Source organism: Chiloscyllium plagiosum, unplaced genomic scaffold, assembly GCF_037043375.1.
Source record: "Chiloscyllium plagiosum isolate Xiang-an unplaced genomic scaffold, Cpla_swu_hap1 HiC_scaffold_19, whole genome shotgun sequence".
NCBI lineage: Eukaryota > Metazoa > Chordata > Chondrichthyes > Orectolobiformes > Hemiscylliidae > Chiloscyllium > Chiloscyllium plagiosum.
The window spans coordinates 41,134,796-41,160,086 of record NW_028270157.1 but is presented as its reverse complement, the minus strand read 5'-3'; the positions used below and the strand labels follow the sequence as shown (position 1 = coordinate 41,160,086).

At 42.0% G+C, this 25,291-nt stretch overlaps 1 protein-coding gene across 3 annotated transcripts; it reads left to right on the top strand.

The window, feature by feature from the left end:
* LOC122559643 (uncharacterized) lies at positions 1 to 23,968 on the top strand. 3 transcript variants are annotated; one of them, XM_043709453.2, is made up of 7 exons: positions 66 to 151; positions 277 to 414; positions 10,830 to 11,248; positions 14,452 to 14,571; positions 14,655 to 14,725; positions 14,831 to 15,112; positions 21,466 to 23,968. In XM_043709453.2, the coding sequence occupies exons 3-7, from the start codon at positions 10,837 to 10,839 to the stop codon at positions 21,496 to 21,498; spliced, it is 918 nt and encodes a 305-aa protein (XP_043565388.2). In that variant the 5' UTR covers positions 66 to 151; positions 277 to 414; positions 10,830 to 10,836; the 3' UTR covers positions 21,499 to 23,968. The 3 variants fall into 3 exon arrangements, with proteins under 3 accessions (XP_043565387.2, XP_043565388.2, XP_087853376.1); XM_043709452.2 differs by lacking the exon at positions 277 to 414 and having other exon boundaries at positions 1 to 151; XM_087997250.1 differs by lacking the exon at positions 66 to 151 and having other exon boundaries at positions 199 to 414.
* The last annotated feature ends 1,323 nt before the right edge of the window (positions 23,969 to 25,291 follow it).

Genomic DNA, 25,291 nt, shown 5'->3' with positions numbered 1-25,291 from the left:
CAGTTGTTTCCCATGTGACCTTATTTGCTTAATTGCTACTATGAGCAGAGCAGATCTCACCGGCTGCAATACAGTTTCTGGCAGTTGGCACTTGCTGCAGACTTTACAACAGGTTCTCGTAGAACAAGAAAAACTAAATTCCACATATAAGGTTTGTAATTACTTTTGTGAGTACAAACAAGTACACGGTAATAGTGCTTTGGTGATACTAAGTATGAAATTGTCACATGTCAAAATCAAATATCTGATAATAGCCATTTTTGTTTAAACACGAAGAGAATTGCAGAGTTGTTCAGTGGAACGACCCACCTTGTCCATGCGCCAGGCGCTCTTCAGTTCCGGGACGTTCCCCAAGAATAAATTAAGCTCTTAAAACAATTTCTGTACTCGCAATTTGTGGTAGCCGCATTTACTGTAAGTCCTACTGAAATTTTCGGTTTTATGTTTTTCGTTGTTTTGGTTGACTCAATAATAATAAAGTAATCCTGTTTTCTGTCCGGTTTAATTCTTCCATTTCATTTTGAAACTTTAATTTTAACGCGGGCTGTGTGTTTCACGCTTTTAATTCTGTGGGAGCAATCTATAGTTCTCTGTACTAAAGCTTTCTAGTATCTGATGTTGCTCACCTATACCTTCTCAAGAGTTTGCTACTTCTTCACTAGTACAGGTATATTGTACACAGCAATTTATTGAGACGAATGCACTTTATAAACCCAGAAACTGTTAATGAGTAATTAGTTATTTATTTTCTATAAATTGTTACTGAATCCAGGCTTTCTGTACGCTAGGATCTAAACTTGTTATAATAATTTAGCTGAAAAACTTCAAATTTTGAAAATTTTACTATATTGATGTGAAAAGGGTTTCACACAATGGCTGGTCAAATAGGTGAGAATTCTACGAAGTCAGTGACAGATTGTGTTCATTTCTTGAAGCTTTATGAAGCGCTGAATCTGTGGAGGAACAAGGAAAGAAAATATAAGGACAGAAAATGAAAGTGAAACAGAGAAGAACAGGTAGCCAGACTGGATTGAAAGGAAAATCTGACTATGCCAGGGATTTGAGACATATGAAACATTCTTAGCAGGGAGTTAGAGAAGTAACATCACACTAGTGACCAAGACATGAATTTTTTTGAAGAAATACAGAAGTAAATTTGAAGCCTCCTGTGTTACATTTGCAATTCTGTACACTTACACAATTAAAACTAAATGTGCAATTAAAGTGATAAACCAGTTGTGCAATATGTGCCTTTAAGTCCAGTAGAACCTGTGGAAGTCATAAAGGGTTTTATCTAATGGCATTTTACTACAATACGTTAAAAGTACCTCTAGGATGCTGATCATTGTGTCACTAATAATCTGGAGCCCAATGTACAAACACAATGTGTAGTAAAACTCTGTGCAAGTCCAGACATGCTGACTCGATAGAAGTTACTTGGGAAGTTTGGATTTCCAATGGGCAATTCTCCAAGAGCTCTCATGAAAACTTTGGACAATTCCAAGTTACTTACCTGAAAAGCTACCCATTTTAGCTGACTGTCTCTGCCTCTTAACTATCAGTTCCTGACTAGTCCTCAATTAAATTTGGTTACCACTTCCTATTACCCTATACTGGCAGGGAAATTTGCTAGAACTGCTTGGGAGGGTTTAACTAGTAAGGTGGGGGGGACCCAGGGAGATAGTAAGGAAAGAGATCAATCTGAGATAGGTACAGCTGAGAACAGATGTGAGTCAAACAATCAAGGCAGGCAGGGACAAGGTAGGACTAATAAATTAAACTGCATTTATTTCAAAGCAAAGGGGCCTAACAGGGAAGGCAGATGAACTCAGGGCATGGTTAGGAACATGGGACTGGGATATCATAGCAATTACAGAAACATGGCTCAGGGATGGGCAGGACTGGCAGCTTAATGTTCCAGGATACAAATGCTACAGGAAGGATAGAAAGGGAGGCAAAAGAGGAGGGGGAGCAGCATTTTTGATAAGGGATAGCATTACAGCTGTGCTAAGGGAGGATATTCCTGGAAATACATCCAGGGAAGTTATTCTCAGGTGGAACTGAGAAATAAGAAAGGGATGATCACCTTTATTGGGATTGTATTATAAACCCCGCCCCCCCCCCCCCCCCCCCCCCCCAATAGTCAGGGAAATTGAGAAACAAACTTGTAAAGAGATCTCAGCTATCTGTAAGAATACTATGGTGGTTATGGTAGGGGATTTTAACTTTCCAAACATCGACTGGGAATGCCATAGTGTTAAAGGTTTAGATGGAGAGGAATTTAAGTGTGTACAAGACAATTTTCTGATTCAGTATGTGGATGTACCTACTAGAGAAGATGCAAAACTTGACCTACTCTTGGGAAATAAGGCAGGGCAGGTAACTGAGGTGTCAGTGGGGGAGCACTTTGGGACCAGCGACCATAATTCTATTCGTTTTAAAATAGTGATGGAAAAGGATAGACCAGATCTAAAAGCTGAAGTTCTAAATTGGAGCAAGGCCAATTTTGACGGTATTAGACAAGAACTTTCAAAAGCTGATTGGAGGCAGATGTTCGCAGGTAAAGGGACGGCTGATAAATGGGGAGCCTTCAGAAATGACATAACAAGAATCCAGAGAAAGTATATTCCTGTCAGGGTGAAAGGGAAGGCTGGTAGGTATAGGGAATGCTGGATGACTAAAGAAATTGAGGGTTTGATTAAGAAAAAGAAGGAAACATGTCAGGTATAGACAGGATAGACCAAGTGAATCCTTAGAGTACAAAGGAAGTAGGAGTATACTTAAGAGAGAAATCAGGAGGGCAAAACGGGGACATGAGATAGCTTTGGCAAATAGAATTAAGGAGAATCCAAAAGGTTTTTACAAATATATTAAGGACAAAAGGGTAACAAGGGAGAGAATAAGGCCCCTCAAAGATCAGCAAGGCGGCCTTTGTGTGGAGCCACAGAAAATGGGGGAGATACTAAATGAGTATTTTGCATCAGTACTTACTGTGGAAAAGGATATGGAAGATATAGACTGTAGGGAAATAGATGGTGACATCTTGCAAAATGTCCAGATTACAGAGGAGGAAGTGCTGGATGTCTTGAAATGGTTAAAGGTGGATAAATCCCCAGGACCTGATCAGGTGTACCCGAGAACTCTGTGGGAAGCTAGAGAAGTGATTGCTGGGCCTTTTGCTGAGATATTTGTATCATCGATAATCACAGGTGAAGTGCCGAAAGACTGAAGGTTGGCAAATGTGGTGCCACTGTTTAAGAAGGGTGGTAAGGACAAGCCAGGGAATTATAGACCAGTGAGCCTGACCTCGGTGGGGGGAATCCTGAGGGACAGGATGTACATGTATTTGGAAAGGCAAGGACTGATTCGGGATAGGAGAATGTGAGGACTGCAGATGCTGGAGATCAGAGCTGAAAATGTGTTGCTGGAAAAGCGCAGCAGGTCAGGCAGCATCCAAGGAACAGGAGAATCGACGTTTCGGGCATAAGCCCTTTTTATGCCCAAAACGTCGATTCTCCTGTTCCTTGGATGCTGCCTGACCTGCTGCGCTTTTCTAGCAACACATTTTCAGCTCTGATTCGGGATAGTCAACATGGCTTTGTGCATGGGAAATCATGTCTCACAAACTTGATTGAGTTTTTTGAAGAAGTAACAAAGAAGATTGATGAGGTCAGAGCAGTAGATGTGATCTATATGGACTTCAGTAAGGTGTTCACAAGGCTCCCCATGGGAGACTGATTAGCAAGGTTAGATCTCATGGAATACAGGGAGAACTAGCCATTTTGGATACAGAACTGGCACAAAGGTAGAAGACAGAGGGTGGCGGTGGAGGGTTGTTTTTCAGACTGGAGGCCTGTGACCATGGAGTGCCACAAGGATCGGTGCTGGGCCCTCTACTTTTTGTCATTTACATAAATGATTTGGATGCGAGCATAAGAGGTACAGTTAGTAAGTTTGCAGATGACACCAAAATTGGAGATGTAGTGGACAGCCAAGAGGGTTACCTTAGATTACAACAGGATCTGGACCAGATGGGCCAATAGGCTGAGAGGTGGCAGATGGAGTTTATTCAGCTAAATGTGAGGTGCTGCATTTTGGGAAAGCAAATCTTAGCAGGACTTGTACACTTAATGGTAAGGTCCTATGGAGTGTTGCTGAACAAAGAGACCTTGGAGTGCAGGTTCATAGCTCCTTGAAAGTGGAGTCGCAGGTAGATAGGATAGTGAAGAAGGCGTTTGGTATGCTTTCCTTTTTTGGTCAGAGTATTGAGTACAGGAGTTGGGAGGTCATGTTGTGGCTGTACAGGATGTTGGTCAGGCCACTGTTGGAATATTACGTGCAATATTCGGAATATCGGAAAGATGTTGTGAAACTTCAAAGGGTTCAGAAAAGACTTACAAGGATGTTGCCAAGGTTGGTGGATCTGAGCTACAGGTAGAGGCTGAACAGGCTGGGGCTGTTTTTCCTGGAGCGTCGGAGGCTGAAGGGTGACCTATATAGAAGTTTACAAAATTATGAGGGGCATGGATAGGATAAATAGACAAAGTCTTTTCCCTGGGGTCGGGGAGTCCAGAACGAGAGGGCAAAGGTTTAGGGTGAGAGGGGAAAGATATAAAAGTGACCTAAGGGGCAACTTTTTCACGCAGAGGGTGGTATGTGTATGGAATGAGCTGCCAGAGAAAGTGGTGGAGGCTAGTACAATTGCAACATTTAAGAGGCATCTGGATGGGTATATGAATAGGAAGGGTTTGGAGGGATATGGGCCGGGTGCTGGCAAGTGGGACTAGATTGGGTTGGGATACCTGGTCAGCATGGACGGATTGTACCGAAGGGTCTGTTTCCATGCTGTACATTTCTATGACTCTGACTCTAACCACCTGACTAGTCCCTGACTTGGCTACACTTCCTGACTCCACTAATCCCCTGACATCTTATTCATTTAAGATTAGAGTGGTGCTGGAAAAGCACAGCAGGTCGGACAGCATCTGAGGAGCAAGAAAATCAACGTTTTGGGCAAAGGCCCTGCATCAGGAATGAGGCCTCATTCCTGAGGAAGGGCTTTTGCCTGAAATGTCACTTTTCCTGCTTCTCGGATGCTGTCTGACCTGCTGTACTTTTCCAGCACCACTCTAATCTTGACTCTGATCTCCAGCATCTGCAGTCCTCACTTTCACCACCTTACTCATTTACCTCATCCAGCCTATCCATTCACTTACTTATCCACCCATTTGCTAACGTTCACACTAGACCTTTAGACCTATCTTAAGGCAGCTTGTGCTATTAAAAGGAGGCAACGTAGTGATGGAAAAGGATAGACCAGATCTAAAAGTTGAAGTTCTAAATTAGAGAAAGGCCAATTTTGATGGTATTAGGCAAGAACTTTCAAAAGCTGATTGGGGGCAGATGTTTGCAGGTAAAGGGACGGCTAGAAAATGGGAAGCCTTCAGAGATGAGATAGCGAGGGTCCAGAGAAAATATATTCCTGTTTGGGTGAAAGGAAAGGCTGGTAGGTACAGAGAATGCTGGATGACTAAAGAAATTGAGGGTTTGGTTAAGACAAAGAAGGAAGCATATGTCAGATATAGACAAAATAAGTCGTGTGAATCCTTAGAATATAAAGGCCAGTAGGAGTATATTTAAGAGGGAAACCAGGAGGGCAAAAAGGGGATGTGAGAAAGCTAGGGCAAATGGAGTTAAGGAGAATCCAAAGGGTTTTTACAAGTACATTAATGACAAAAGGGTAATAGGGAGAGAATGTGACCCCTCAAAGATCAGCAAGGCGGCCTTTGTGTGGAGCTGCTGGAAATGGGGAAGATACTAAACGAGTATTTTGCATCAGTATTTACTGTGGAAAAGGACATGGAAAATATAGAATGTAGGGAAACAGATGGTGATATCTTGAAAAATGTCCATACACCGAGGAGGAAGTGCTGGATGTCTTGAAACGCATAAAAGTGGATAAATCCCCAGGACCTGATCAGGTGTACTCTAGAACTCTGTGGGAGCTAGCAAAGTGATTGCTGGGCTTCTTACTGAGATATTTGTATCATCAATAGTCACAGGTGAGGTGCTGGAAGACTGTGGAAGTTGAGTAACACGGTGCCACTGTTTAAGAAAGGTGGTAAGGATAAGCCAGGGAACTATAGACCAGTGAGCCTGATTATCTGTGGTGGGCAAGTTATTGGAGGGAATCCTGAGGGACAGGATGTACATGTACTTAGAAAGGCAAGGACTGATTAGGGATAGTCAACATGGCTTTGTGCGTGGGAAATCATGTCTCTCAAACTTGATTGAGTTTTTTGAAGAAGTAACAAAGAAGATAGATGAGGGCAGAACAGTGGAGTATTCATCTACAACAAACTTTTAACTACCCACCTCCATAACCAGCGCTACTCAAACATTCCAGAAGATTCCCCCGGCCTACGGAACTGCTTGGACTCCGTTAGCCATGTGGCTGGTGCAGCTGCCATCCCCACGCTGATTGATGATGTCACTTCTGCCCCCATCATGGCCACTCCCACAACCACTTCCACCCCTCACAATTCCTCATACATCACACGTGACATCACTTCCGCCCCTCACATCATTGCTGATGTCACACGCTCAGAGACTTCTGCCACCCCTACTGCCGTGTCTGCCGCCACTTGTGCCCCCACCAACGCCACTCACCTACATTCTGCTGACACACCCCCCACATATCCCACTGTCACCATTCCTGACCCCCAGAACCCTGAGGGGAACACCACCCCTGCTCATGACTCCACCCTCATTCTCCCCACCATCACACCCACTCCAGTTACTGGCTTCACCCCCACTCCAAGCTCCACACCCACACCAGATCCCAGCTCCAGGCCTGTCGAGTTTTCACCATCCCTCCAGACCTTCCCCTCACTGAGGACGAACGATCAGCCCTCAGCAAAGGACTCCCCTTCATCCCCCTCCATCCACGCATCAATGAATTTTATACATGTCATGATGTCGAACACTTCTTCCTCTGCCTCCGAGCTTACTTTCACAATCAGGACTCCCGCCCACCTTCTGAGGACCCCCTCGCCCACCTCCAACACTGCATCCACCTGGACACCCCGCACTGGCCTATTACCCACCCTCGACCTCTTCATTTCCACTGCCGCCGGGACATTAACTGCCTCAACCTGTCTACACCCCTCCCCTACTCCAACCTCTCCCCCTCACAATGCGCAGCCCTCCAATTCCTGTGCTCCAATCCCAACCTCACCATCAAGCCAGCAGATAAAGGGGGCGCAGTGGTAGTCTGGCGCACTGACCTCTACACCACTGAAGCCAAACGCCAACTCCAGGACACCTCTTCCTACTGCCCCCTCGACCATGACCCCACCCCTCCATCACCAAACCTTCATCTCCCAAACCATACAGAACCTCATCACATCAGGAGATCTCCCACCCACAGCTTCCAAACTCATAGTCCGGGAACCCCACACTGCCCAGTTCTACCTCCTTCCCAAGATCCACAAGCCTGACCACCCTGGCCGACCCATTGTCTCAGCATGCTCCTGCCCCACTGAACTCATCTCTACCTACCTCGACACTGTCCTATCCCCCCTAGTCCAGGAACTCCCCACACATGTTCAAGACACCAACCACGCCCTCCACCTCCTCCAAGACTTCCATTTCCCTGGCCCCCAATGCCTCATCTTCACCATGGATATCCAATCCCTCTACACCTCCATCCGCCATGAGCAGGGCCTCCATGATCTCCGTTTTTTCCTCTCCTGACGTCCCCAACTGTACCCTTCCACCGACACTCATTTGTTTGGCCGAACTGGTCCTCACCCCTTAACAATTTCTCCTTCGAATCCTCCAACTTCCTCCAGACCAAAGGGGTAGCCATGGGCACATGTATGGGCCCCAGCTATGCCTGTCTCTTTGTTGGCTACGTAGAACAGTCGATCTTCCGTAATTACACCAGCACTACTCCCCACCTCTTCGTCCGCTACACTGATGACTGCATTGGCGCCACCTCATGCTCCCGCGAGGAGGTTGAGCAATTCATCAACTTCATCAACACATTCCACCCTGATCTTAAATTTACCTGGACCATCTCTGACACCTCCCTCCCCTTCTTGGACCTCTCCATCTCCATTAATGACGACCGACTTGATACTGACATTTTTTACAAACCCACCGACTCCCACAGCTACCTGGATTACACCTCTTCCCACCCTACCTCTTGCAAAAATGCCATCCCGTATTCCCACTTCCTCCGCCATATCTGCTCCCAGGAGGACCAGTTCCACCACAGAACACACCAGATGGCCTCCTTTTTTTAGAGACCGCAATTTCCCTTCCCACGTGGTTAAAGATGCCCTCCAACGCATCTTGTCCACATCCCGCACCTCCGCCCTCAGACCCCACCCCTCCAACCATAACAAGGACAGAATGCCCCTGATGCTCACCTTCCACCCTACCAACCTTCGCATAAACCAAATCATCCCGCCGACATTTCTGCCACCTCCAAAAAGACCCCACCACCAGGGATATATTTCCCTCCCCACCCCTTTCCACCTTCCGCAAAGACCGTTCCCTCCGTGACTACCTGGTCAGGTCTACGCCCCCGTACAACCCACCCTCCCATTCTGGCACCTTCCCCTGCCACCGCAGGAACTGCAAAACCTGTGCCCACACCACCTCCCTCACCTCCATCCAAGGTCCTAAAGGAGCCTTCCACATCCATCAAAGTTTTACCTGCACATCCACCAATATCATTTATTGTATCTGTTGCTGCCGATGCGGTCTCCTCTACATTGGGGAGACTGGCCGCCTCCTAGCAGAGCGCTTTAGGGAACATCTCCAAGATACCCGCACCAATCAACCACACCGCCCTATGGCCCAACATTTCAACTCCCCCTCCCACTCTGCTGAGGACATGGAGGTCCTGGGCCGCCTCCACCACTGCTCCCTTGCCACCAGACGCCTGGAGGAAGAACGCCTCATCTTCCGCCTCGGAACACTTCAACCCCAGGGCATTAATGTGGACTTCAACAGTTTCCTCATTTTCCGCTTCCCCCATTTCACCCTAGTTCCAAACTTCCAGCTCAGCACTGTCCCCATGACTTGTCCTACCTGCCTATCTTCTTTTCCACCTATCCACTCCACCCTCCTCCCTGACCTATCACCTTCATTCCCTCCCTCACTCACCTATTGTACTCTGCTACTTTCTCCCCACGCCCACCCTTCTCTAGCTTATTACTCCACGCTTCAGGCTCTCTGCCTTTATTCCTGATGAAGGGCTTTTGCCCGAAACATCGATTTTATTGCTCCTCAGATGCTGCCTGAACTGCTGTGCTCTTCCAGCACCACTAATCCAAAATCTGGTTTCCAGCATCTGCAGTCATTGTTTTTACCTATATGGACTTCAGTAAGGCGTTCGACAAAGTTCCCCATGAGAGACTGGTTAGCAAGGTTAGATCTCATGGAATATAGGGAGAACTAGCCATTTGGATACAGAACTGGCCAAAGGTAGAAGACAGAGGGTGGTGGTAGAGGGTTGCTTTTCAGACTGGAGGCCTGTGACCAGTGGAATGCCACAAGGATTGGTGCGGAGTCCACTACTTTTTGTCATTTATATAAATGATTTGGATGCGAGCACAAGAGGTATAGTTAGTAAGTTTGCTGATAATACTGAAATTGGAGGTGTGGTGGACAGCAAAGAAGATTATGCCAGATTGCAATGGGGTCTTGATCAGATGGGCCAGTGGGGTGAGAAATAGCAGATATCGCATTTATCTGAATTAAACTCCATGCTGCATTTTGGGAAAGCAAATCTTACCAGGACTTCTACGCTTTAAGGGAAGGTCCTAGGGAGTGTTGCTGAACAAAGAGACCTTGGAGTGCAGTTTCATAGCTCCTTGAAAGTGGAGTTGCAGGTAGATAGGATAGTGAAGAAGACGTTTGGTATGCTTTCCTTTATTGGTCAGAGTATTGAGTACAGGAGTTGGGAGGTCATGTTGCAGCTGTACAGGACATCAGTTAGGCCACTGTTGGAATATTGCATTTCTGGTCTCCTTCCTATTGGAAAGATGTTGTAAATCTTTTCTGAACCCTTTCAAGTTTCACAAGGATGTTGCCAGGATTGGAAGATTTGAGCTACAGGGAGAGGTTGAAAAGACTGGGGCTGTTTTCCCTGGAGCATCGGAGGCTGAGGGGTGACCTTATACAGGTTTATGAAATCATGAGGGCCATGGGTCCTGGGGTCAGGGAGTCCAGAACTAGAGGGCATAGGTTTAGGATAAGAGGGGAAAGATATAAAAGAGACCTAAGGGGCAACTTTTTCACGCAGAGGGTGGTACGTGTATGGAATGAGCTGCCAGAGGATGTGGTGGAGGCTGGTACAATTGCAACATTTAAGAGGCATTTGAATGGGTATATGAATAGTAAGGGTTTGGAGGGATATGGGCCGGGTGCTGGCAGGTGGGACTAGATTGGGTTGGGATATCTGGTCGGCATGGATGAGTTGGACCGAAGGGTCTGTTCCTGTGCTGTACATCTGACTCTACATTCATTCCCCACACCATCCGATCCATGCCATTCTCTACCACAGTGATAAGGCCCTGACTGTTTGACCAGCATTTCTGCAGAAACAAAGCTTGGAACACCCAGCAATAATGTGGATCAGCATTGAGGCAGGCACATTTGAGTGGAGCAGCAGTCTAGTGATTGCTGCTGTCTGGAAGACCGGGTCAACTGTTTCTTCTATCTGCATGTGCTAACCACTGATTTTGTTTTTTCTCAGCAGGAATATTGGATATTATTGTCTATAATATTAAATGCATTTTGTTCTCCTTTTCTAGGTAAAATATGGGTCCATCTGATGCAGGAGAAGATAGTTCCATGTTGGACTACAGCTCTACAGATGGCGACAGTTGTGAGTTCAGAATATTGATGGCCTATGCACAAAGGACTTTGCCAATGGCTAAAGCATCTAAAACTGTTAAAGAAGAAGCACACATGCCTTTAGTTGAAGAGAGCAGTGGGAGTGCATCAAAAGTTGAATTACATCAAACAGACAAAATCCAATTTGATGGAAAAGTGAAAAGTCATGCTTGTAAAGTCAAACACAGGAGAAAACCGCTATGGAAAAGGATTCCATGCTTACGAGGAGAAACCGACAAATCTGACATTAATTTGAAAGAGCAAGGAATGAAGGAAGAGGATAAGATGGAATGCAAACCTTCACATGAATTTGCAGTTCCAGACACCACACAACAAAGTAAGTGTTTTGATTCATGATAGTAAATAATGTCTTTAAAGGAGGGGTTAGAGAGAGAGAGAAAGGCAGACAAATTATAATATTTGGAGCCTAAGTTGAACACCTCCGATATCAACACACTCGGAGCATTATCTCCGGTTGCTGGATAGATCAGGAAACATTTCACCCTGTTCCCACCAACATTCTGGCATATTTTGTTCAAGTCGAGCACCCTCCTGCACCTGTGTGTGAGATTTGCAAATTCAGCATGTATTGCAAATTGCAGCTTTTGATCTGTGTGGTTTAATTGTTGGGATAAAGTGTAACAAATATTGAGTGGTAAGTGAAGACATTCTCTACTTGGTTTTAACTATATATGACTCAAAGTTACTTTGACTTTGGTACTAATTTAATAATATTGCTCAGTATGGTTCAATCAGATTTACAGCATATTGTCAGGACAAGATTGATGGAACATTGCTCTAAATTGAATCATATTGCAACCAGATCCATTTGATCTAGATTCTATGCATTAATAATAAGGATCATATTCTCTTCCTCAACAGGATCCCTTATGATGATTGGTTGAACTTGGTCAAAATTTTGGAACTCCTTTTCTTTATAGCATTGTGGGTTGCCTACACCAAATAAACTGTAATGTTTCAAGAAGTCAGTTTGCTACAACCATCTCGTGTTAAATTAGGAAGGTAGTAAATATTGGCATAACCAGCATGCCTATGAAAAAATTTTTTTAAAACTATGCATTAGATGAGTTTCAGAATATTTAAAACCGGTCTGACTTGATTTAGTTCATCTCCACTAAGAGCAGAAGAATATTATATTTGTCTAAACATCATCCTTGAGTTGGTGAGGAGAAAGTTTGACCAGGGCTGTCTTTCCACATGTTGTATATGGTTGTCATTTGGAGACGTAATACCCAGGGTGGGTTTGGATTTTTCCTTAATCACATAATTTGTTCATAACTACTGTAAATCTTTGCATTGATTAGTGTCCACTTAGTTACATAATTAAAAGATTAACAGCATCCATTGAATACTCTGTGGTGAGGAAGAGAAGAAATGGCAAAAAATTTAGAAAAGAATAATGAGATGAAGTACTGTGGAACTGCCATGTCCATAGGGATTGCACTCTACTGGTGTCTTTGGTGGAGAAAATGCTCATTGTTTTCTGTTGACAAAGTGTGTTTGTTTTACGAAGATATGCACCCTTCAGCTTGTAGAAATTAAGCTCCAACACCATTCAACATGTTCTTTCCCCTGGTGTGTGTGTGTGTATATACAGGACTGTTTGTGCCTAGGTACTTCATAGCTTTTTGTTTTATGCTGTAACACTATTAGTTTGAGAAGATATTTTCTACAGTAATTTCTCTTATGAGGCCAATCCATCCTCTCCTTCTAAATATATTTCACACCAATTTCCAATGCAATAGAAATCTTTTGTGAACATTACATCAGAAGCTGTCTGTAAATATTATAATATGCACGATAATTCTATTTTTTGTTGCATAACATCAAGGTAGTCAGTTCAGTTCAAACAGTACCTCCCGACCTGAAATTGTTAATCGTTATGTGCTAAGTTTATCATTACAGACAATCAAGTTTGTTCCTGCCAACTAATTCCATTAGTTTACTAGTGGGTTTAAAGACTACTGGTTCTGTAACAATCTAAATTAGATTTGTTGCCTTATGCAATAAAAAGAGTAATTGTGAAGAGATTGATTTAAGTGGCTGTGTACACAATTGATTCTTATTTACCTATAAATGCACCAGAAACTGTCAGATGGACACTTTACTACATTTAACACTTTGATCTTTGTTTTTAATAATGTGCAGCACCACCTCTAACTGATCAACAAATACAGTGCCAGGTACACAATTTCTAATGGCTTTAAAGATGATGACAGGTGACTTTTTTTGGCACTTTTTAAAGATATGTGGCTAGCTTAGACATCCAAGGTGATTGAAAACAACAGATAGTTATCTATGTGGGTTTCCTCCGGGCGCTCTGGTTTCCTCCCACAGTCCAAAAATGTGCAGGTTAGGTGAATTGGCCAAGCTAAATTGCCCGTAGTGTTAGGTGAAGGGGTAAATGTAGGGGAATGGGTCTGGGTAGGTTGCGTTTCAGCGGGTCGGTGTGGACTTGTTGGGCCGAAGGGCCTGTTTCCACACTAAGTAATCTAATCTAATCTGTTGTGATGCAGGGTTTTTGGATGAAATTAAACTAATAAGTATTGCCTTGTGGACCATCAGAAAGTGAATTAGAGAAGGATACATTTAGTAACTACTTAGTTTAATTTAATTGAGAAGCTAGTGTTTAAAACACTAGCTTCTCAATTAAATTAAACTAAGTAGTTACTTTAATTGAGAAGCTAGTGTTTAAAACCAATTCCTACCTGGTTGATCCTGCCAGTAGCATATGCTTGTCTCAAAGATTAAGCCATGCATGTCAAAGTACTCACGGACGGTACAGTGAAACTGCGAATGGCTCATTAAATCAGTTATGGTTCCTTTGATCGCTCCAAACGTTACTTGGATAACTGTGGTAATTCTAGAGCTAATACATGCAAACGAGTGCTGACCCATGCGGGGATGCGTGCATTTATCAGACCGGCCCGGGTGTCCTTGGAGAAGGAGCACGCGGTGTCGACCAACACCCTGGAGTTGTTCAGGGAGAGGTGGGCGCCGCAGGGAGTGGAGTGCATCATTTCTCCCTCCAACTCTATTTTGATTTAGTCCCTACCCTCCCCTTCACTGTTTTTGATCACACAGCACTGTCCTTTGATGTGAAGGGCAGTGTTTGTCACTGGCCACCCGGGTGTTTTCCTATCTTCCTGGTGGTGGAAATTAAATAAAGATTCGTGCACTTTGTGTCTTTCACTGTGTCTCACACCTGCACACATACACACCATGGGTGATGGAGATAAAATAAGCACTACCGCAATTAGGTAGTGTGGGGGATAAAAGAAAAAAAAAAAAAACCAATTCCACAGATTTACAAAATGACCACTACACTTTTATACTCACAGAAAACAGGAACCTGACCCTTCTTCAAAGTGAATTTTTCTACTTGTAGTGATCGCACCATTTCTGATAGACATGATGTAATCCTGTATAAAAACACATTGTTTACGATATTCATTCTTTATAAAAATAGTTTGGAAGCCATCAGATTTTACAAGTTTAAATTTGTAACTCCTATTTCAGATTCACAGCTTTCTGTTAATGATCAGGTTGCTGAAATGTTGCAGGAGATTATGAACTCCAAGATGCAGAAAGGTACCTTCCGGGTGCTTCGTTCCTGTAGTTTGGAAGTTGATGGAGCTGGTAAGTAGTTGGCAAGAATAATGATCTTCTGTTCTTTAAAAAAATTGTAAATTTTACCAATAAATAATGGACTTCTTTTACAGAAGATCATCAGAAAGCCATAGACCAGATTATTGCAATATTGACCACCGAAGGAGACCATATAAATGAAGAAGTAATTCACTTAGATTATTCCTGTGATATGTTGTGAATGTCAGTAATTAGACAATAGCTTTTCCCTGTTTGCTTAATTAATTTCCTCTCTTTTCATCTGTTTTAGATTAAAAAGGACCCCCAGTTTAGCAAACTATTAGGTGAAAACTCATCTTTTTCAATTTTTAAAACCATTATGGATTCTGTTCTTGAAGCAACCTTGCCTGCAGAAACGAATTCTGAAATGGAGAGTGAAACAGAAGGAAACTTGAAGAAGATTGCCTTTGTTGTACATGCGACCACTAGGTTTGCAGCTGCTGGTCATCACCCAATGGCTCGAATTATGGGTTTTGGTGCAAAGTATTTGCAGGAACACTATGCTACTTGGGTCATGCAGAATGGAGGATGGGTAAGTTGATATGGCATATTCTTCAACATCTCATCCTGTTTTCACCTTGATGAATATATCTCCATAAACACCAAGGCAACTTTTCAGTCTGGTTAACTGGCTCATGAAACCAAACACGCATTTGTCAATGAATCACCATTACGTAGGTTTACATTGCCTCTGTCATTTGAAATCCCTTCCTGAGTCAATTAAATTTCTTCTCGCTCTATCTTGTACATCAGTCCATGGCCTTGCTCTACCCCATTTCTACAGTCTGCTCCAACTCTGCACCCTTTCTAGATTCTATTATGTGATGGATCCTTTGTGCAATCACCTCTGTGCCAGACACATCATCAAAAAACCTTGGAAATATCTGAGGCGCACGGGTGTGTGTGTTTGGTTCTTCCTCTGGCTATTATCTTTTGTCAGCACCCTGTTTTCTGTGGGGAAGAAGCACTTGGTGTATGTGGTAGGTTGCCATCCTTTTGGTCCTCAGGATCAATGGCTTGGGTGAAGGAGTGAATGTATGTGCACACACCTTTTAATGGACCTTGAGGGTGCTGTCACCGCTATCCACAGCAGATGCCAAACTGATCATGATGGCAGCCAGATGGTTGCATGATTCACTTCACTGCTACAGCTTGTGGCCAATGAGGGCAATTTTGTCCCATATACCAGTCTGCCATTCCTCTTCTTCCTCCTCATGCATTCGGACAAAGTCTCTGATTGCTGACACCTTAGTGTTATCTCCTCCCTGGAGCTGGCAAGTGCCTGGGTGTTTCTAACTTGTGCAGAGTAGTCAAAGCAAAGTCTTCGCCAGATTGTTCCCAAAATTTCTAAAGCTAACATTTCTGCTAATTGGGGCATGCAGAGGCAGCCTTGCTCATGCTTCACGGTTCACCAAGCATCTCAGCTGGGCCTGCAGCGTCCAACCGGACATCCCCAGTCACTGCCCATTGTAATTCGCCTTCCTACTTCCTTTCCTACATGACCATCCTTGGCCTCCACCATTGCCACAATGAGCCAAACTGCAAATTGGAAAAACAACACCTCCATCTTCCGCCTTGGCAGCCTACAACCGGGAGGACTCAACATTTTGAGTTCTCCATTTTCAAATAACCTCCCTTCCCAGCCCCTCCCCCTCCCAGTCACCGACCAGATTCATTTCTCCCATTGACTAACCAGATCGTACCCTGTACCTGTCTTCACCTGTCCCCAGTTCAGCACCCTCCTCCGCCAACCCCTTTATCTGCAGTTTCCCTTGCACCTTCCCCAGTCCTGAAGAAGGTTTACATCTGAAACAACATCGACTTCTCCATCTTCTGATGCTGCCTGGCTTGCTGTGTTCTTCCAGTCTACTGCTTATCTACAGATGCTCCCTCTGAGGCCTCAACACTCTGTGTCTTCATAGGTCAAGGAAGTGGCTTCTAACAAAGCTGGCCGTTTCCTCATGGAGGTGATGGAGATACAATGCAGAGAGAAGTCACAGCCATTGATTAGAAGTGGTGTACAATGACAGTGGGGTTAAAGTGAGAGCTGCAATGAAATAAAGAATGGTGTTTACTCAGTTGGTAGGACATCAAAGACTTTGCATTTCTGCAGGAGTTGCTCCAGTCTTTTCCTATGAGAACCAGGACTGTCTCTTTGTAGGAGGTGAAGGGTGAAATGTTGGGTAATCTGCATTTTGTCTAGGCATTTTTGGCCCTTTAGTGTTCTGAATTATTTTGCAATGGGAGAGGTTGAGTGAGGTGAAAGTGGGTGGTATGGCTGTTAATGCTGGTACAGGTGGACCAAAGCTGGTGAGATGCATCGGGTGACCAAGCAGGCAGTGCATGGTGGCTTGGAGGTTTAATGGTGAGTGGAGTTGGGATTGGGGGGGTGAGGTGAGAGTGAGGGAAGATAGAGCATGAACCTTGATGGAGTGGGTGTGGCAGAAGAGAGTGAGTGTGAGGTTGCAGAGGGAAGTGTAGCATTTGCCCAGCAGGAATGGAAAAGGTCATTGACCTTCTTAGGTAGTGCTGATCAGTCCTCCTCACTGTCAAGATGGCAGTGACATTGGTGGTGACCTCAGATCAGGCACGATCTGATGGCACGACGTCCTCTGATGGTACTCTGGTATGAAGAATCCCTTTCTTTGCATTGCTTCCTTATTCAGGATCTCCAAGTCCCTATCGAGGAATTGTAGTGCCATCTCCCCTTCTCCAACATATTCAGACTCGTCCTTGACTGAACTGGGCAGCTCTGAAGTACCAGTGCTTGATCAGGCACACAGCAGCATTTTTCATATGACGTGAGCATCAGAGATACTCTTTTTTTGATAGAGTTGTTCTTGAAATGGTGATGAAATTGAGATATAATTGAGTGTTAGTGACTCCATTGGGGTGGGATAGGCATTTAATGAAGTGTGTGTTTGGTAAAACATGGTGCAAAATCTGAGTCTTGTGGCAAGAATCTCTCCAACAAACCCAACACAACTGTCTCTTAGCCAAAAAAATCAGTCCATGCTTTCTGCAGTGATTTGCAATGCAATTATTGAGTTGCTAATGACCTCCATCTGGTGTGACTGGATGAGTTCCTGTAAGAATGTCAACATTTACAGTGTCTACCTTATGCTGGAAATGGTTTAAGCTGGTGAAGTTATTCTGGTGTTTCAGCTGTTATGGACCAGTCCAGACACCCTCAAAACATTTCCAGAAAGTAGCCCATACCCTAAATTATAATCAAGTTGGCCCTAAATCCCATAAAAACTAGACCTTCCAGCATCTCTGGAGGGAAAAAAAAACCAGGACAACATAATCTTGTTAAAGGAGCAGCAGCATCAAGCATCACACAGCATCCAACCCAAAGTACTGAAGTAACATTTCTTGGAACTGGGTGTCTTAACGAAACTGCAAAGCTAATTTAGGGAACTCCAGTGTCATCCCCAAAGCTTTCAATGGAGCTGTTCCAGGTACTTTCTGATTTGCAATACTACAGAGCATCCTTGCACATAGAAACCCTATCCAGTTGAAAAACTGAGCTAAAAATGAGAGTTTTCAAAAGTATGTCATTCATTTTTTATAACTTTCCCATTTGATTAAAAATTCTCTGAATAAAAAGAACCTTCAAACACTGGTCCACTTTTAAGCAGAGTACAACAATATCATGTGGATTCTTAAAGCAATCTTTAATACTTAAGGCAGGGATAGACAGGTTTTTAGTCTCTCGGGGAATCAAGTGATGTTGGAAGTGATCAGGAAAGTGAAGCTGAAGACCAATATCAGCATTGAATGGTGGAGCAGGCTTGATGGGCAATTAACTGTGGATATTAAGATTATTGATCTTCCCAGTGCCTTGGATAACTGATGTATAACAATACCATTCTATTAGCCTTCCTAATTACATTTTGAACCTGCAATCTAGCCTTTGCTTAATTTATGCATGAGGACATCCAAATCGTTCTGCATCTCCCATCTTTACAATCTCTCTGAATTTAGATAATGCTTTTTTTTTTAATTCTTCCTTCCTGCCAAAATGGATAATTTTACATTTTCCCATGTTGTATTGCATTTGCCAGATGTTTGCCCACTCGCTTAACATACTTGTATCCCTTTGTAGCCTCCTTACGTCCTCTTCACAACTTTATTTTTCTAACTGTCATCGCAAACTTAGCAACTGTGCTATCGGTCAGCAAGTAATTTCAATAAATTATAAAATGAGGGTTTCACACTGATCCCTGAGGCAGACGATTTGTTACAACTTTCCACGCTACAAAATACTAATTTATACCTACTCCAAGTTTTCTGTTCACTCTCAATCTTCTGTCACTGCCATGTCATTACATGAGCCTTTATTTTCCTCAGTAACTTTTTGTGGCACATTATCAAGTGCCTTCTGGAAATCTAAGTCCACAATTCCCCTTCATCCACAAGACAGGTTACTTCTTCAAAGAACTCCAATGAACTGATTAAATATGATTTCCTTTTCACAAAACCATGTTGACTCTGCCTGGTTACCTTGAATGTTTCTTTTTATAAAATGCTCTGCTGTCAAGTCTTTACTAAAAGCTTCTGAAATTTTCCCTCGGATAAATGCTAAGCTAACTGGCCCGTAGCTTTCTGTCAACCTCCCATTTTGTACAAAAGGAGTTAGATTTCCTATCTTTTCAATGTAATGGAACCTTCCCTGAATAAAAGGAACCTTGGAAAATTAAAACAACAACATATTACTTATCTCATTAGCTGCAATATTTAAGACCTGATAATTAAGTCCATGAGGACCTTAGGATTTGTCAGCTTACAACTCTAACAATTTCTTCAGTAGCACTATTTCTTGGTTCTAATTTTCCTGAGTTCCTCCCTCTCTTCATTTCGAGCAATTTTGGAGATATTACATTTATCACTCTGTAGTGAAGATCAATGCAAAATCCCTGTACAATTGATCTTCCATCTCCTTATTTTTCACTATTAAATCATCAGACTCGTTCTAAAGGATAAACTCTGTTAACTTTTCTTTTGTAAATATTTTTATTTTGACTATCTGATTTTTATATTCTGACTAAATTTCTCTTATTCTAACTTGTCATCCTAATTAATCTTTCAGTTACATATTTGCTGTTTATATTCTGTCTAATCTATTGACATGCCATCTATCTTTGCACAGTTTTGTTTTTTTCTTTAAGTTTGATACTATCTTAAATACTATTTTAACTTTTTTTTTGTTTTTAAAACCAAGGATGGTCTGTCCTCCCCTTGGAATTCTTCCTTTCTTGTTGAAATGTGCCTATTCTATGCATACTCTGATATTCCCTTAAATGTCTGTCACTGCATCTCAATGGATATATCCCTTAACCCTAATTTGCCATCTGACTTTAAAATAGCTCTGTTTTTATGCTGTCATTAGTGCCTTTATTTAAAACTAATATTCGTCCATCTTTCTCTCCAACTGAATGTAATAGTTAATCAGGGTCGCTGCTACCTAAGGGTACCTTCACTGTGAGATCATTCATGAATCGTGTCCTATTTCACAATACCAGTGTAGAATAGCCCATGCTGTGGTTGGAACCCAAATGTGCTGTTCTAAGAAACTGTATTGAAAACGTTCTATGAACTTGTCTTGACTATCTTTGCCTATTTGACTTTGATTTTTCAAATCTTTGTGTAGATTAAAAGATCTCACGATTATTGCCATATCTTTCATATTAGATCCTATGATTTATCTCTATTCACTTTTTCTATGTCATTACTGTTGGAGGATCTGTACAATGTTCTCAAGTCACGTTTGCCTTTATCATTTCTCATCTCTACCCAAAGCACTTTCTACATTCCTGACTTTATGGTGTCATCCCTCTTGATTATGCTAATACTATCATGAATTTACAGAGTGAAGTCTTCACTTTTTCCCTAGCTTCCAGTCCTTTCTAAATTTTTTTTTGGAGGTGGAACTTTATACAACAGATTCTTGTGTTGTTTATCTACCCTGCTGTCTAACTGCCTTTCCATGTCAGATATTCTCTTCTTGTAGTCTTGGACCTTTCCACCCAAACTTTGTTGCTCTCTTGTGAATTATTTGGATATTTCTTTGCATTGAAAGGGCTCCTCTGATCCAACATTATTTCCACTCCTTGCCAATTGGATTTGCAAAACTTGCTTAGTCATTTCCCGTGCCATATTGTCAGGTTTTGTGACATGAAACCTCTATTCACTCCCTATTACTAATATAAAGTAGTAGTTAATGGAAGATGGAAGAAACCAAGGTTAAGGTACAAGAAAATCATACGGGCATGGTTTCATATTAATTCCAATATGTGGTGTAACTTGCTAGAATATAATATCGTGCCATTCTAACAGCAGGTCATACAGTTAAGTAAATCGATAATTCAGTTATGGGTGTGTTTGTGACCATCAGATAAGGAAGAGAATGTCTGGTTCCCTTTATTGAATTAATCCTCTCACGTATAGATTGTTCACTTGACTGAAGTACAGGAGAGTGGCTGGCATGTATTCAACTGCTCCCAGAATCTCTACCTTAAATCTGAGGTTTCCTTTTGCATGATGAAATTGCTCTTATAATCAAAGTTAGATAAATAATCTCAAAAATATTCAGAGTATACAGCTATGAAAGTTGCAATTTAATTACTGGGAACGAAATGTACACCTCTACCTTTTTTGTTTTAAAAAATAATTATATTTGGGCTTTTCCTTTTTTTTTAAGGCACCTTCCCCAGATATGGTCATTGTCTGTACATAGCACAAATCTTACCACAGAACTGACCCATCAGTTTAATAACTTTTTTTTTCCTTTTTTAATATTCCAGAACTGGTTGTCTTTCATCCTAATAATCTAAGGAATACATGTGCTGTCAATAGATAATCATTCAATTTTCTTTATTTCAGGAAGAGTTAATCAAGGCAAAGAATACTAACTGACTGCAAGATGCCCATCTGTCACGTTTCCAAGCCAGAATTTTGACTTGTATTTCTCAGTCTGGTTCACATTTTGATAATAAATTAATGTGATGTGAGATGTTTGGATGTTGAATCAAATATGGAGTCTGAGACATCAGAAATTGAACCAGAATCTCTCAAAAAGCTTTTATTTTTCTCCAACAAAAGTTCTGAAGGCACTGCTCAATGAATGAGATGAAATGCTATTGTAGGTGAAGTGATGAGAGAAGGGACAGGTGCACAGTACCATCCTGGAGGAGAAGTAGGTTTGGAATCCAATATCAGGAATTCTAGATTTCAATAAGTGTAAAGCTTTAATGTGCAACATGAAGGGCTATCAGGTTATTCACTCAAATATGGCAATGTTCAGGCAAGGCCTCATGCACCTACAGGATAGTCAGCCATTGTGGAGCTAACTTCCGTTGAATTTTGCCAAAAGGGAAGTCACAACACTGAGGGTTGGCTCCATAAAGCTAATGGGTAGCTGTCAGAGAAGCAAGCAAAGACAAAATGCCCTCAGTGGATTGGGAACACCTGTGATCCACTGGAGAATATCTCCTGAAAGAATAACACCAAAGAAAGAGGGATTGCAAGACATGTGACTTGTCAACACAGTTCTCCTGGATTTCTGAGTGGAGTAGAGAAAGGAAGAACTGGAGTCACAGTCACTAATGCTACCTGAGATTGGACACTTCAGCTTCCCACAGGTATTTTAACAGCTCCATTCAGTCTGCATTAAGGTCTAACTGCCACTTAAAAATAGTGTCACTGTCTGCCTGTACCACCCAAAACTCTGATCTGCAGCTGCCTGCTCATCTCTTTCCCCACCCCAGCACATTTTGGCTTACCCTGTAATTGGTAAACCACTAGCAATTGCATTCAATCTATCACTTCCACCCAGACTGGCTTCACTTAAGATTAAATTCTACCCATGGATTGTATGAAGTCATTCATAACATCAGGGCACCCAATGGTCTGAAAGCTTATTGAGTTCTTTTTAAAATGTAGTCTTTGTAATGTAAGAACTCTGTGCAAAAATGAAGTCTTATTTCTCGGAGGTGGAAATTTCAAATAGATACTGAAAGATAAGCAGACTTTGTGAAACTATCAAAGAACAATTATAAGTCCGTATTTTCAGAGGAAGGTCTATAATTTCATCAGGATGTTTGCTGTGAGCAAAGAACAGGAGAACTGGGAGCAGAAGTAGGCCATTTGGCCCATCAGCCTACTCCACAATTTATTGTGTAGTTGATCTGATTGTAGCCCTAATTTCAAGTGCCTGCCTGCTCCTTCCATAAACCTTCAAAGTTGAATCTGCACAGCAAGGAAAAGCTCACTTCCTCTTCCATATGCAGAGGTAGTTAAATTGAAGCTGAGAATACCCAGTGACCTCTTGCCCTCTACCTAAGAACTGCAGTTTTACATTTCGGGAAGCAAGAAAATTGGCCTGAAGCCAGATGGACATTTTAAGTCAAAGATCAAAACCTAATTATGTCACTGGGACCTGACTTCTATATTAAGGTGGGCCTGAATGAAGAAGTGTTCAAACTTGAAGGCTGAAGCAGGTTTATAGTGTGACTGATTGAGAGAAAATGTCCCTTTTTTAAAATAGATTTAATCATGTCCTTCGTGAGACCCAGAGGACCAGGAGTTCTCCAATCTCTTTCTGCTCTTCTCCCAGTCTTTTCTGTTGTGGAAATCTGTCAGTTATTGAGATCTAATTGCTAGATTATTTGGATCTTAGGTGAACACTCACCTGGCTACAATCACGGAAGCGAGTTCAAATTCCCATACCTGAGCCAGGAGGCCAGGGTTCAAGTCCAAACTCTTCCAGAATTGTATAGCATCTCTGATTTACTTTGTTTTTTTTTTAAAATCTATTTGAATTTAAGTTGAATTTTGTTTGGTTATTTTGGTACTTGTACCTGTCCTCCTCCTCCATTCAGAAGCCATTATTTTACCATGTGTAGGCCACAGGCTTAGTCTCCCCAGGGACATGTGATTGATGTTGTAGGGAGCTGGGTTGGGATGCAGTGTGGTAGGGGTCAGCTAAATTGTTGTAGATAACAATGGATGCAGCCATAACCTAATTTCATATTCTGGGAAATTGTGGATTGTAAAGGCAGTGGGGAAAATAAAGATTAAACTAAATATCTGATGTACTGCCAGATGATTCTTCGTTTATAAGTTCCCCTTTTCCTGTTGTGGTCAGTGAGAAGTTGGAGGCTGTACCTTTTTACTATCATTAGTAAATATTGCCAGCTTCCCGCAGAATTGGAAGATATGGAAGTTTAGACTATTGCATTTAATATGGTTTATATAAATCCAGTCAAACCAATATAAATAGAAATGCAAATGTGTACTATTATGTATAAAAACTTTGTAGAGTAACTATAGTGATAAAGTTCAAAACCAGCATTATATCAGAAACTAATTAAAGATAATAAATTTGTCTCAGTGATTTATTTGTGTGCAAGAAGTTACATTATTAATATACTTGACTACCTGCTTGGTCTAAGTATACTCAATTAACCAAGGTTGACAGTTAACAGTTCTCACTGGAATGCCATGTCAATCGTGGTCCAACCAATCAGCAAGCTCTTCTCTTGCTGTATAAATTGTGTTCCTTGTCTAACTTTGGTTTCTTGTGATCCAGTCTTTATGTACGTAAGCCAAAATAACTTTGTATTTCTTTTCAGCAGTGTTTAGGTTCTGTACTTCCAAGCAATTTGTTTTGCAAACCAAGAATGTTCAAGCATCTGATTATTTTCCTTGGTTGCTGCATGAACTGCTGTGCTCTTCCAGCACCACTAATCCAGAAAGCACCTGATTAAACTGACTGTGTTCCTTCAAATTGTGTTTTATTTTAGGACCTCACCAATAGATGATTACATATAATGGCCACTAGATGGCACCAATGTCTTTTCTAAAAGTAAGCTCAACAATTACATAAAATTACATCGCTAACTGCCAGAAACTGGTTACCTGATTCAACTAATCAATGCTGGTGTTTATGCTCCACCCAAGCAACATTCTACTTGTCTTTATTTAACACTATCAGTGTAGCTTTCCTTTTTAAACGTTTAGTCAGCTTCCCTTTAATTTGATACAGATACTCCTTATTATCTGTATACTTTGCATAAATAGCTATCTACTAAATTTTCAACTGGATTTATTAATTATTCTTCCATTTAATACTTCTAGTTTTCATCACCCCACAAGTTTAACCTTTTTTTTAAAAAATGTTTATTCTGTTAAACAGAAGTTCCAGAACTTCACTGCAGGAACTTCTCAGGGTGAATCACAGTCCCATGACATGAATAGTCCTGAAACAATGCTGAGAGCTTTGATGTTCACAGGTGGTCTCCACTGAATAAAAATGACCTTATACCATTGTTTGGTTAATTACTCATCCTCGCTTTTCCATTTGCACAATGAATCAATTTCTACCCACTTTTGGGGCATTAATAGGACTTAAGTTGCTATTTTACAGTTGAAACTGACTATGTGCTTCAGGCCTCCAAATTATAGTCCTTGCCGCATCTCTTTAGTGATGCCTGTTCCTGTTACCCTGTTTAGCCAATTCCAACTTGAAGTTCATATGGTTGTTTCATTTGAACATATTTACCCTCAGATTCACTTTAAAATTCCCACCTCTTACCCTCTATACAGCCTATTTGTAGCCCCTCAGTCAAGGGGAATAGGGACTTCCTATCTACTCTAACAAGGATTAATAATTTAGCAATTCATTTCTACAGCGTATTAACTAGAAATT

Excerpts from the sequence above, each read along its gene's own strand:
- LOC122559643 (XM_043709452.2), top strand. The coding sequence starts at position 10,837 with ATGGGTCCATCTGATGCAGGAGAAGATAGTTCCATGTTGGACTACAGC. Across the intron at positions 11,249-14,451 it reads TCCAGACACCACACAACAAA|ATTCACAGCTTTCTGTTAAT; the intron begins GTAAGTGTTTTG and ends CTCCTATTTCAG. Across the intron at positions 14,726-14,830 it reads GAGACCATATAAATGAAGAA|ATTAAAAAGGACCCCCAGTT; the intron begins GTAATTCACTTA and ends CATCTGTTTTAG.